The sequence below is a fragment of the Schistocerca cancellata genome, chromosome 9 (assembly GCF_023864275.1).
Source record: "Schistocerca cancellata isolate TAMUIC-IGC-003103 chromosome 9, iqSchCanc2.1, whole genome shotgun sequence".
Classification (NCBI taxonomy): domain Eukaryota; kingdom Metazoa; phylum Arthropoda; class Insecta; order Orthoptera; family Acrididae; genus Schistocerca; species Schistocerca cancellata.
The window spans coordinates 319,225,284-319,239,597 of record NC_064634.1 but is presented as its reverse complement, the minus strand read 5'-3'; the positions used below and the strand labels follow the sequence as shown (position 1 = coordinate 319,239,597).

General features: G+C 42.7%; 1 protein-coding gene across 1 annotated transcript in view; it reads left to right on the top strand.

Annotated features, from left to right (window-relative positions):
* LOC126100465 (uncharacterized) overlaps positions 1 to 14,314 on the top strand; it is a 164,161-nt gene that overhangs the window by 122,844 nt on the left and 27,003 nt on the right. Inside the window, exon 3 of the mRNA XM_049911072.1 lies at positions 12,260 to 12,393. Within this exon, the coding sequence (XP_049767029.1) occupies positions 12,260 to 12,393 (134 nt within the window). The remainder of the gene's footprint in view (positions 1 to 12,259; positions 12,394 to 14,314) is intronic.

Genomic DNA, 14,314 nt, shown 5'->3' with positions numbered 1-14,314 from the left:
TGTATGTAGAAGCTGCCGAACCATCGCTCTCCTACCGCCGTGACCTACTCCTCAGCAGATATGCATGCCGTTTGTCTGCCAAGCATTCCTGCTAGAATAGCTTTCTGGCCAAATGGTCTTTTAACCTAGGGAACAGGTGATAGTCACTGCGCGCCAAGTCAGGACTACAGGCTGGGTTGGTGATTGTGTGCCACTGAAACTGTTACAGGAGAGCAACGGTTTGCCGAGCGATGTGTGGGCGAGCGTTGTCATGGAGAATGTGTACGCCCTTGCTCAACATTCCTTTTCTCCGGTTCTGAATTGCCCGTTTGGATTTTTTCAGAGTTTCACAGTACCTGTCAGCGTTAATTGTGGTCCCAGCGATCAGCTCCGACGACGAGGTGAAAGAAGAGGTTCATAACTTTCTGAACAGCATGGCGGCGAGCTAGTATGACATGGGCATACAAAAACTGCCACAGCGTCTACAAAAATGCATCGACAGGAATGGTGATTATGTCGAAAAACAGTTAAATGTTCAAGCTGCAAACTGATGTAAACCATTGTAGAAATAAACAGGTCTATGTGCTTATAAAAAATAGGAGACCTTACTTTTGGGATTACCCTCGTATTAGGAAGGCAAATAGAACAGTTAATTCACAGGATCAAATTAAAACCTTATGGTCAGTTGTGAAAGAGGTGTTAGCAGCGTAAGGTAGATGATAAAAACTCAGTTCGCATTAAAAATATTTCTGTTACTGATAAATCAGATATATGTTCAGTATTTAACAAACATTTTCTGAGCATCGCTGGTGATTTAAATAAGAATTTAGTTTTTACAGGGCATCATAAAACTCTAGGAAAATGCCTTCCTGAGACTGATGTCTGAAATACTCCTGTGTGATACTGGCAAGGGGAAGATTGAGTCTATAATTAAATCACTGAAGACTCGGACTCTCATGGATATGATGGCGTGCCTAACAGAATATTAAAGTACTGTGCTGCACGTGCTAGCTCTGTCTTAGCCATATTTTTCCTTTAGGAATGGTCAATTTCCTGAACGATTGACGTACTCAGTAGTAAAGCCGCTTTGTGAAAAGGGAGAAAGGGATAATGTAGACAATTTAGACCTATTTCTATGCTATCAGTGTTTGCTAAAGTTATTGAAAAGCCTGTGTATGTATGGATAATTGATCATTTTATATCACATAATTTGCTATCAAATGTACAGTTTGGCTTTAGAAGTCGTTTAACAACTGAAAATGCTACATTCTCTTTTCTCTGTGAGGCACTGTATGGATTAAACAAAAGGTTTTGAACGCTAGGCATATTTTTTGTTCTTACTAATGTGTTTGTTGTGTTGCTCACAAAAATATTGCTCCATAAGTTGGACCATTACGGAATATGGGGATTAGCTCACAGTTAGTTCACATCTTAGGTTAACTACAGACAGCAAAAGGTCATTATTCAAGTGTTGAGAATGGCTGTGATTTGGGGTCTGAGTGGGGTACAGTCAAGTGGGGGAGGGGAGGGGGGTGCCACAGGGATCAGTGTTGGGGCCACTTAATGCGTTGGCCACACAAACTACAGTCGGTCTTTGGCCTCAACAATCAGCCTCCTCCAGCGTACTCATATCCTCTGACCTCATCAATCCATCGGAGTCATGGTCTTCCCCGTGATCTTTCGCCTCTAATATCTCCCTCCACTACCTGCCTGATGATCTGGCCTTCTCGATGCATTACTTGTCTACACCACTTCTGCCTTGTTTCTGTGATCACTGTCACGATGTCCATCGACATATATAGCTCCTGCAATTAACAGTTCTTTCTTTTCATCTCCATCCTTCACTGGCCAAAAAATCTGTCTGAGAATGGCATTCTAAAATGTCAGGAGTTTTCTTTCCATCTTTTAGGTGTTGATCCAGGTGTCTGCTCCATATAAGACTACAGCTTGTATCATTGTTTGTAGATCTTGGTCTTTGAGGATATCGATGGAAGCCGGGACTTTAATAGCTTTCCCAGAGCAAATCTTCACCTGCTTCCTGCTGGTAATCGTGGAGTGGTGTTGGGACCACTACTGTTCCTTATTTACCTACGTGATATGTCCTCTAGTATTACAGGAAATTCTGAAATATTTGTTTGCTAATGACACTAGCTTGGTAGTAAAGGATGTTGTGTGCAACATTGGCTCAGTTTCAAATAGTGCAGTTCATGATATAATTTCATGGCTTGTAGAAAATAAACTAACACTAAATCACAGTAAGACTCAGTTTTTACAGTTCTTAACACACAATTCAACAATACCAGACTTTTTAATTTCACAGAATGGGCATATGATTAGTGACACTGAACAGTTCAAATTTCTTGGTGTTAAGATAGATAATAAACTGTCGTGGAAAGCCCACATTCAGGATTTTATTCAAAGACTTAATGCTGCCATTTTCACGATTCGAATGGTATCTGAAGTAAGTGATAGTTTGATACGAAAATTAGTCTACTTTGCTTATTTTCATTCGCTTCTGTCGTATGGTATAATACTTTGGGGTATCTCTTCTCATTCTAAAAGGATATTTTTGGCTCAGGAACAGGCGGTAAGTGGTGTAAGTTCGCGGACGTATTGTCGACCTCTGTTCACCAGTCTGTGTATTTTAACAGTGGCCTCTCTGTGTATTCTTTACTGTCGTTTCTTGTTAACAATGTCAGCATATTCCCAAGAATTAGCAGCTTTCACTCAGTTAATATTCGGCAGATATCCAACCTGCATTTGGACAGCACATCCTTAACTCTTATGCAGAAAGGTGTGCAGTATACTGCTGCATCCATTTTCAATAAGCTACCGCTAGAATTCAGAAATCTTAGGAGTAATCCACGCACTCTTAAAACGAAACAGAAGAGTTACCTCATGTGACACTCCTCCCATTCTGTCGAGGAGTTCCTTGAAAAATTTAGCTGATTCTTATGCTGTATTGTTGATTGCGTTTACTTAAACTTATGGCTTGACTTTTTATGGGTTCATAAACATTTTATTTTTGTCTGTTATTACTTTTATGTTGTAATTTCATGCACTGACACGTTCCATCACCTAGGAAATTTTTGACTTTGTGTTCACGATCCACATTTTTATTAAACTTATTGTAAATTCACATACACTTCTTCTTAATTGTCACATCATCAAGAAAACAGTTTTGCATCAATCTTCATATATTTAATTTCCACTTTAACCAAACACAAGACTTGACTGTTCTTTTACAAAGCGAAATAACAACTTAACGTCCGCAAAGTTAAACATAGACTGCTCTGTGCGCATCCATGCCAAAACGGTTACAAGTAAGTCAAAGTTTATGACAATCTCACAGAAATGAATACACACAAGAACCATATCACTGTTATATATCGATACATCGGAGTGCCTATACATTAATAAAACCAAATGCGAATATTGTCACAAAAATATGTCTGTTACTTAGCAGAAAAGTAGTACTGTATTACTGGTATCGTGAACTGAGGTTCGAGTGCCGTAATGGTCACGTAAATAAAGAACCATTACAACAGGTATTTGTTGCTGTTTATGTTACTATCCCCATCACGTGGTTGACACTTTCTTCCCTCTATCTTCGTCCTGTTGTAGCAGAGAGAACCAATTTAGGAATTCTGTAGCGCTTTAAAAAGAAAATACACTTAGCAGACCTGTAGCAGTCAAAATTCCACAACCGTGATTGTATAAATTCACGTCGTAATTTGAAATTCCAACTGTCATTTCATACATCACCGCCTCCAGTCGTGGTGACACATAATTACAGGTTTGGATTATTTAATGAAACTTCTTGTCAAAAACATTACACTGTTGTTTATGTTTGAGTACTTTTAAATTGTGTGCAGCAAATTGTTTGAAAGCCTATATTAACGATTTAATCAATATTTTCTGTGCCACATTCTGAAGCAACATTTGCGACATCTTCAAGATGTGATATTCCACACCACATTTAATAACTCTGGAACAGCGTTCTTTTTTTAAACTGTTGCGACATCGTCAGTATGTGTGTGTGTGTGTGTGTGTGAAGTAGCTACTGCGTCCACCTTACATTCCATACATCAGAATTATGTCACCACAAATTAACTTCAACTGTGTTTCAGGATCGATTCGCAGTCAGGTGTGTTTGCTTTGGAAGTGTGTCTGACACGCGCCGGTATACGTCAGGATGGTTCACGCATGCAGAATCAGGACATGACTACTTTGAGATGGAGGCCAACAGCCGACAACGGCGAGCCCGGTGGTGCTTTAAAGTCTGTCCTGATAATCCATACACTGCAATAGATTCCCCGCCAAATGGCCAGTGAACCGAGTCTTTTCCGGCCAATTTCCAGGTGGGGGAGGGCTGGGGGGTTCCCAGAGGTGGAGGGGTTAATCAATTCATCGATTCAATTAATTAGTCAATCAAACTGATATCCAAAGTGTGCTATTGTTGGCGAGGGGCGTTCCCAGAGGGGGAGGGGGTGGGGGGGGTGAAGGTTTCTCGGAAACCCACTTAACTGAACAATAGGTTAAGGACCTACCTATCAAAAGGATGGCTTATCTCCAGGCTGTCAGAATCCTCTTGGCAGAACAATAGATGAAGCATTTGTCAATCAAAAGATAACAATAGGCATTCCCCTGAATGTATACTTGCCTGTGAACGTAGGCAATCCGCAATGTGAGGAGATGCCCTCGTTGTTCCATTACTGCCATATACCCTAATTGGAAGACGCCATACTGCATCCCATTGAAGAGAACACGTCAATAGTACAAGAGCAATTGCGCTAGTTTCTTTGCTGATAAATCAGTGTAATTGTAAAATAAGTGATGTACCGGGTCACACCTAATAAATTAGTTGTAAACGTGGTCGCATTACTAACATGTTTTCAAACTGCTGTAGCAGGTAAATGCTACGTTTCCAGACATGGGTTCCAATTCAGAATATTATCTATTCATTCCCCTCTACAAATCATAGAAGTTTTAACGGTAATTTCCGAACACTGTGTGTAACAGTATTGTTCGCAAACTGCATCATGCAGTTTCCATAATCTATTAGATTATTTGTATATATTGTGAACGGTAACGGTCTTCTAACCCTCACCACGGTTAGGCTGAACAACCACTCCTCCCCCCCCCCCCCTCCTTTCATGAACAATAGGCCTTACCGAGATGGGGTGGCCCGCACGTGGTCAGCGATACACACAGCTGTAACGTACGTGCAACCACAACAGAGAGGTATCTGCAGAGAGACCGGACTGTCCAGTCGTTTCTGAAGAGGGCAGCTGTCTTTTCAGTAGCTGCAGGGGTAACAGTCTGGAATCTGGCCTTGTAACATTAGACAACGTGGCCTAGCTGTGCTGGTACTGCAAACGGTTGAAATCAAGGAAAACCTACAGCCGTTACTTCTCCAGATGGCATGCAGCTCTACGCTATTGCTAAATGATCATGGCATCCCCTCAGACAAAATATTCCAGATGAAATAGTCCCACATTCGGATCTCTGGGTGAGGACTGCTCAGAAGGATGTCATCAGGAAAAACAAAACTAGCACACAATGTTAGATCCATTAATCGAGTTTATAGGTTAGAGAACTTGAAAAGAGAAATGGATAATTTGAATAACGAATAGTTTAAATTTGCATGTAGTAAAGTGCAGTGGCGGGAAGACTAGGACTTCTGGTCAAGCGAGTACAAGGCTACAAATATAAAATGAAATAGGAGTAGGTCTAATAATGAATAAGAAAATAGGAATGTGGGTAATCTTCTTCCTACGGGTTAGATGCTGGCTGCTACGGATTCCTCCCGTGTGCCATCTTCATCTCAGACTAGCTCTTACACCCACATCCTCTATGATTTGTTGGATATACTCCAGACTCTGTTTTCTCTTCCAGTTTTTACCCTCTATAGCTTCCTCTAGTACCATGGAGGCTATTCCCTGGTGTCTTAACATTTCAAATCATTTTGTCCTTTTTTCTTGCCGGTGTTTTCCACATAATCCTTTACTTAATGATTCTGCAAGGGACTAATTTTCGGTATTCTTATGTAGCATTCCCAATTTTTCCCGTTTTCCTACGGTCTATGATTGACTTCCATACAATATTGTGCATTGAAAGTGCATTCTCAGAAATTTCTTCCTCAGATTAAGGCCCTTGATTGATAGTAGACATCTTTTCTCCAGGGGTGCACAATTTGCCTATGCATGCCTGCTTTTAACTATCTTGCTTCGTTTGTATTGTACCATTTTGCTTCCAACGTAGCAGAATTCCTTCACTTCGTGGTCCCTAATTTTGATAAGTTAATAGCTATTTTCATTTTTGCTACTCCTCGTTACTTTTTTCTTTCTTCGGTATACTCTTAATCGCTGCTGCTCACTCATTAGACCAACGTGTCCTGAAATTTTCCCGCACTTCCACTGATGATAGCAATGTTATCAGCGAATCCTATCATTTATATCCTTTCACCTTTGTTTTATTTCCGTCATTGCTTCTCTGAGGTGCACATTGAGCAATAGGGGCGAAAGACTACAGCCCTGCCCTACAGTTTTTAATCCGAGCATTTCACTGTTGGTATTCCAACCTTACGATTCCCTCTTAGTTGTCGTACATATTGTGTATTACCCATGTTCTTCCTATAGCTTATACCTATTTTTCTGACAATTTCAAACATCTTACACTATTTTACGTTGTCAAACACTTTTCTCTGTCGACAAATCCTATAAATGTGTGTTTATTTTTGTAATTATTCTTTCTATTCTCCAGCGCAACTCGAGAACCGATTCATCGTCGTAGTATATCAGTATACAATAACTCACATTCATCATTGGCAAAGTGCAGTGGAGCACCATCCTGTTGACAAATGAAATCATCACCGTCCTCTTGCAAGTGCGGCATAAACTACGCAAAATGCCTTCTCCGTTGGTCTGGCAGCCATGTTGCTCAAGATCACTGGAGAATAAACTTACTGAGTGCATAACCATATAGTTGCTAACTTGAATACTGACATTCTTTTATCAACATCTACATGGATACTCTGCAAATCACATTTAAGTGCCTGGTAGAGGGTTCATCGAACCACCTTCACAATTCTCTATTATTCCAATCTCGTATAGCGCGCGGGAAGAACGAATACCCGTATCTTTCCGTATGATCTCTGATTTCCGTTATTTTATCGTGGTGATCGTTTCTCCCTATGTAGGTCGGTGTCAACAAAATCTTTTCGCATTCGGAGGAGAAAGTTGGTGATTGGAATTTCGTGAGAAGATTCGGTCGCAATGAAAAACGCATTTCTTTTAATAATGTCCAGCCCAAATCCTGTATCATTTCAGTGACACTCTCTCCCATATTTCGCGATAATACAAAACATGCTGCCCTTCTTTGAACTTTTTCGATGTACTCCGTCAGTCCTATCTGGTAAGGATTCCACACTGCGCAAGCAATATTCTAAAAGAGGACGGACAAGCGTAGTGTAGGTAGTTTCCTTAGTAGATCTATCACATTTTCTAAGTGTCCTGCCAATAAAACGGAGTCTTTGGTTAGCCTTGCCCACAACATTTTCTATGTGTTCCTTCCAGTTTAAGTGTTGAGATTACTTCCAATAACTCTGCGTATACACACTGTAAGCCACAGTACGGTGCATTGTGCAGAGCACCTTGCACCGTCATTTCATTCGAGTCAGGAATGAGTTTTGTGCATCACAATAACTCTAACATATTCAGGGCTGCAAAATTGCTTTCTTCTTTTTCTTTTCTTTTTCATTACTTAACTTCTGACGAGCACGCCAGGGCAGTTTTCTGCACTTCAGAGCTGTAAAATGCGAAATCTGTATGTTGTTCAGTGACGTCGTTGAGACACATCGACAAGCGTTTAGGATTTCGTGAACTGTATGCAGCTGGTTATTAATAATAACCAATGGTCATAATCTTTCATCTTCACCTTAGAAGTTCCTCTAATTCCACGGATAACTCTTAAATTGCGGTGTATGCATAAGTCACTTTGCTGCAGAATTTTTGCTGTAGTTTCAGAGCTGGATTTATTTATTGGATTAGTTTTAACGTTAACTTGTGAGACAGACTCAGATGCCTCAGTGGGCGGGTAACCTAGAGGCGTCCGAGAAAGCGGTCTAGGAGCAGAAACCAGCAGAGGAAGTTGGAGATCGTTTCACAGAACTTCAGTCGCGTCCAAGCTGGCTTTAAAGCTCTGGGTCGAGTCATAGAAAGCCTTTTTATTGGTAGTGGTGAAATAAATTGAGGAATACGGGTGACAAGGCATCTGATGTATTGTTACAGTGTGCTTTATGTGCTGTCGTCGGACTTTGTGGATAGGCCCAGCCGCTGCTAGTAGATTGTTGATGGGTTCTTTTGCGAAATGCTCCAGTCGCCAGTCCCACGCCACTGTTGTGGACTGGATCGAGCAAATTTAATACTAATGGAACTGCGGATGTGTACTTCTAATGGGGCGGGGTTAGTGATTTGTAAAAGCAATCAAAGTGAAATGAATACCCTTAGCTGCTTACAGGCGTTGATATATGTCAACGAGGACAGTTGAAAATGTGTGCTCCGACCAGGACTCGAACCCGGGCTCTCCTGCTTACATGGCAGACGCTCTATCCATCTTGTTTATTTTTTTTTAATCTCATTTTGTTCGCTTTTGTTCGTTGCATCTGCTCGGGGCGGACGTCGTAAGACATCGGTTTTAAGTTCGTTGTTGATTGATTAACTCAGTTTTTTATTACAGAGGGCAGCTAACCCTCTGACCGAACACGCTGAGCTACCGTGCCGGTTGGTCCTTCTGAGCCACCGAGGACACAGAGGATAGTGCGACTGCAGGAACTTACCTCTGGCACGCCTCCCGTGGGACCCACATTCGCAAAAGTTATTGTCCCGCACTATATTCCTAGTGCCCCTGCCCATCATACTCATTACTTGCGGCTTACCCGCCGATTTACGTAAGAATTTGGGCACTGTTTGTGCATCCCCACAGAAGATGGTCAAATGGCCGGTGAGCCTTATATATATATATATATATATATATATATATATATATATATATATATATATATATATATATATGACAGTATCTGTTCTTTCGGACATCCAAGATCCATATTGTAACACCATATACTATAGCCAGTGACAAAACTACTGATACTGAAGAGAGTGGGTGGAAGGATGACATCGCTGTTAGAATGTCATGTTGTAATAAAACAAAAGCTAACCCAAATAACAGCATAAGCCAAAAAGGTGTACTTCTGGAATGTTCCAGAATACTAGTTCCTTGACACTTGGGCCTATAAAATCCTAAGAACTATAACGCTAACCGCATAAGAAATACCGCTGTTGAACTAAAACCAAGCCAAACCAACACCAGGATGGGCTCTGAGCACTCCAAACCTTATCTCTGCATAAAATTAATTTGCGGTAACAGGGGGTAGGGGTACAGTGTGGGAGGGAAGATGAGGTATTGCGCCCGGGTGCGAAAAAAAGGATCGGGATAGGTTGGACCAAGCAATCAACTAACACTAAGAAGTGATTTCCACATTTGTATAAATTATCAAATTCGCCACCCGGGTTTAACATCTTATGTGGCTCACACAACGTAACTTCGCTAGAATCTACCCCAATCGTAACAACCATGAGATGTGGAACAGGTTCGCAAAATACGTCGTAGTAAAATATGCAATGTCCATATCCACCAAAGGGAAGCACTAGTGGAAACAAATGCCAAAAGCATTAAAAAAGCGTACGTTACTCAGCACCTACCCACACTAACAGATGAAACACACACATCTTACTCACAACTGCCAAAATGTCTACAGAGACCTGGCAGAGAATAAAAGCACGACGAGTTGTTGGGCGAGGCGTCTGTCATCACCGCAGTAAGGTCTTGCAAACCTGTCCGATTTCCTGCGTGGTGGCCGGTCGCACAGACCTGTGACTGCTGCAACGTTGGGACGTGCGAACACTCTCGTTCGAGGTGATCGACGGAGCCGGCCGGAGTGGCTGAGCGGTTCTAGGAGCTACAGTCTGGAACCGCGTGACCGCTACGGTCGCAGGTTCGAGTCCTGCCTCGGGCATGGATGTGTGTGATGTCCTTAGGTTAGTTTGAACTACTTAAACCTAAGTTCTAGGGGACTGATGACGTCAGATGTTAAGTCCCATCGTGCTCAGAGGCATTTGAATTTTGATCGACGGATCACAAACACCTCGCTGCCCAACAAGACGTGTCTGTTGGTAGTGCTGACATACTTGTACATCAGTTTGGGTACTCGAAGGTATGTGCCCACCGGGTTCTTCACCGCCTAACAGAAGACCATAAAGAGCGACGGAATTGATTGCGCGTTGCGACGCTGATCGTGACAATTTTTATCGAACATCGTCACAAGCTATGAAACATAGATTCACCACTTCGAACCTGAAACAAAACGGCAATCTGTGGAGTGGCTTTGTGCCACACTTCCTCTGAAGAAAGTGTTCAAAGCCGCACCCTCAGCCTGTCATGGTGACAGTTTCCTAGTACTCAGAAGGGGTGATTCTGTTTGATGTACTCCCACATGGTGCATTGATTAGTTGTGAAGTGTATTGTCATTGATTAGATGTGAAGTGTATTGTGCTACCCTCATGAAATTGGAGAAACGACTTCAGCATGCTGGGCGCCAGGAAAGTGCAGATGAACTTCTCCTAGTCCATGACAACGCAAGGCCTCACACAAGTCTACGCACCCGAGAGGAGCTCACAAAACTGTTTTGGGCTGTTCTTCCTCATTCACCCTACAGTCCGGATCTCGCACCTTTCGATTTCTATCTGTTTGGCCCAATGAAGGATGTACTTTGCGGGAAGCAGTACGTGGGTAATGGGGAGGTTATTGATACAGCAAGACATCGTCTCCGACGTCGACCATTAAAGTGGTACCATGTGGCCATACAGGCCGTCCCTGTACGCATTGACGGAGATAATGTTGAAAACTAGGATTTTGTAGTCAAAAGATTGGGGAATAATATGCTGTATTCGATTCCTGAATAATATCAACCTTCTTTCAGAAAAAAAATGTGTGCATCTCTTATTGAACGACTCTCGTACTTTCTTCTCGTGTCATGTCACGATACTTCACCATGTGGCGATCGATCTCCCGGTGAGCAATGGTCATGAACAGTATGGATATTTTGAAATTAGCTCTGTTCTGCCTCGGTGGCTACCTCCCGTTGCACGCAATCTGCTGCCCCATGCGCTTTTGTTAACATTTAGATGAGTGGTCCCCAACCTTTCTTAGACTGTTACCCCTGAGTGCAATCAGACATTAGCTAGTATTCCCTCCCTCCCTTTCCATCAGATTATGATCAACTTCAGCACCTAACTAAAGACTTTTCTTGAGACGCTTTTCTTTATGAAAAATGAATGGTGTGTGTGTGTGTGTGTGTGTGTGTGTGTGTGTGTGTGTGTGAGAGAGAGAGAGAGAGAGAGAGAGAGAGAGAGAGAGAGAGAGAGAGAGAGAGAGAGAATGATGAAGGAATTAGCAGTGTATCGCAAGTGCTACCCACAATTCCTTCTTAGATGAAAAAATCCACTTTCCCTGCATTACTTCTCTCCATTGCGGCATTTGCTCGACCGACACACTGCATCCCCATTTAAAATCAAACAGGGTCAGATGTGTGCACTATGCTTACTGTTTGTGAATCACTTTATTGCTGAACCCCTTACTTCTGAACTGGCGCAAATTGTACGACTTCAGACTGTTAAAGCTTTGTGTCTAACCAGTCTAATAATAATAATAATAATAATAATACTGTGTACACAATTACGTGGTTACTGCTGCGTTGTGCTGTCCATTAATTCATTTATCTGTTTCGAAGCGAGTAAGGAAGCAATTTCCGGACGACTGCAGGTACTATCTACAATTTGGAGAAGGCATTGTTGTGAAACATTTAGCATTTGTTACGTGTATGTCTCACTTTTTATCATCAGCGATATACGGGACAAAGCCCAACATACGTGCGTAGAGGGTGGACTATGTGAAGGAACCTCTAACCTCCCCCGGATTATGCTGCCAACTGAGAAAAAGTAATTGTCGATAACTTATATAAATAGTATTAGTCTTATAAAATTGTGATTGTGGTAATAATGATATTTGGGAAATAATTTAGTTTCGTGACTGAAAGAGATCGAATCGTTTAGTTTCTATCCCTCAGAGAAGTTCATTTTACCCTCCCCGGGCTGGGAACCACTGATTTGGATGGATGTATACTGGTGAGAGTGAGCCCGCGACGGTTCTGTGTTGGCAGCTCTGCGGTGACGCGCGCCTTCCGCGGCTCTTCGCGGTCTGGACGCGCCGCCTTCGGCCCACTGGACCCGCAGGTGACGAGGAGGGCGCTGTTGCAGGCGCACGAGGCAGCCAGCAACGTCTCCATGCGAGCGGGTAAGTAGCCGCAGGCAGCAGCGGAGAAACCGCCATCCCATGCGACTTTACATTTCCCCCGTTTTATCGAAACCCACTGCCAGATTACGCCAGAGCGGGCCCCGTAGTAAATGCTAGGAACAGCCCCTCGATTTGCTTTGGGCCTTAAAGTTTAGGATATAAAATACGAGGGCTATCCACAAAGTACATTACGTTTTGGAATTAAAAATAAATAAAGTATTGAATTTTTTTTTTATTATATACAGATGAAAGCTACACTTAAATACTACTTTTCTACATAGTTGCCATTTAAATTAATGCACTTATCATAGCGATGGACGAGCGTGGAAATTCCTTCGTCGTAAAATTCGGCCGCCTGCGCCTTCAACCACGTGGTTACCTCTTCTTGAAGCTGTGCGTCGTCATCAAAACGCTGCATAGCCAACCACTTCTTCATTGCTGGGAATAAGTGGATGTCGCTCGCTGCCAGGTCGGGACTGTACGGCGGATGAGGAAACAACTCCCACTTAAAACATTCGAGAACTTCACGAGTGGCATTTGCCATGTGGGCCCGGGCGTTGTCGTGAATCAGCAAGATCTTTGAGCCCAACTTTCCCCTGCGCTTATTTTGTATTGCTCTTCTGAGGTTGTGCAGAGTTTGGCAATACCTTTGAGAGTTTATTGTAGTGCCTCTTTCCAGGAAATCCACAAAAATCACACCTTTTCTGTCCCAAAAGACAGTCGCCATCACCTTCCTTGCCGACATTGTCTGCATGCATTTCTTGGGTTTTTGGGGGGAATTTGTGTGCCCCCACTGCATTGACTGCAATTTTGTCTCGCAGTTCACATGCTTAACCCATGTTTCGTCACCAGTAACGATGCGCTCGAGTAATGAGTCGCCATCTTTCTCGTAAGCGTCCAAAAACGTTAACGATGCAGCCATTCGCTGATTTTTGTGAATCTCTGTCAAGATTTTTGGTATCCATCTTGCACAAAACTTGTGGTAACCAAGCTTTTCGGGAACGATTTCGCGCAACAAACTTCGTGAAATTTGTGGAAAACTCATAGCGAGTTCCGTTATTGTGAAATTACGGTTTTCACGGACCGCGGCATCGACTTTTTCGACAAGTTCGGCAGTCACTATGTTGGGTCTTCCACTTCGCTCTTCGTCGTGAACGTTAGTTCGGCCATTTTTAAATTTTGTGACCCATTGACGCACTCCACTTTCAGTGATTATGTTGTCCCCATACACTTCACAAAGCGGCCAATAGATTTCTATCGGTGTACAGTTTTTTGCAGTCATAAACCTTATTACAGCACGCACTTCACACTTCGCGGCATTTTCAATTAACGCTGACATTTCAAACTGTCACAGTAACTCAACGGAGTACAGCACGAACCTCTCACCAGCATGGCAGGATGCCGACTGAGCGGCGGAATGCCATGACACCAAGATGGCCGCGCTACTCCCCGCCTCTAACGGATACAAACGAAAACGTAATGTACTTTGTGGAACGCCCTCGTAAAACAACTCTTTACTTTGGTCCCAAACGGATATGTGCATTTTCTTGGACGATTATCGTCACTTCACGCAGTCTTCCTGGTTGTTTTTCTTGGATTGCGTCTGCAAAAAATCTCAGTTGTTGACAAAATAAATGTCAGCAATGATGGTTACACCTCGGGGAAGCAATTCGTAGGACACCACACCGCCGCTGTTCCACCAGTTGCATAACATTATCTTTTGTGCATGCGTGTTGGTCTTTGTACGGGGAGTTGCTGCTTTGTTTGGGCTCAAACGTTCCTTTCTTTTCCTTATGTTAGCAGAAAGACGCCATTTGTCTTCACCATTGGCGATACAGGATAGGAATGGCCGGTATTCTTCACGAGCCTACTAAAGACGAGCGGCCATCAAATGGCTCTGAGCACTATGGGACTTAACTGC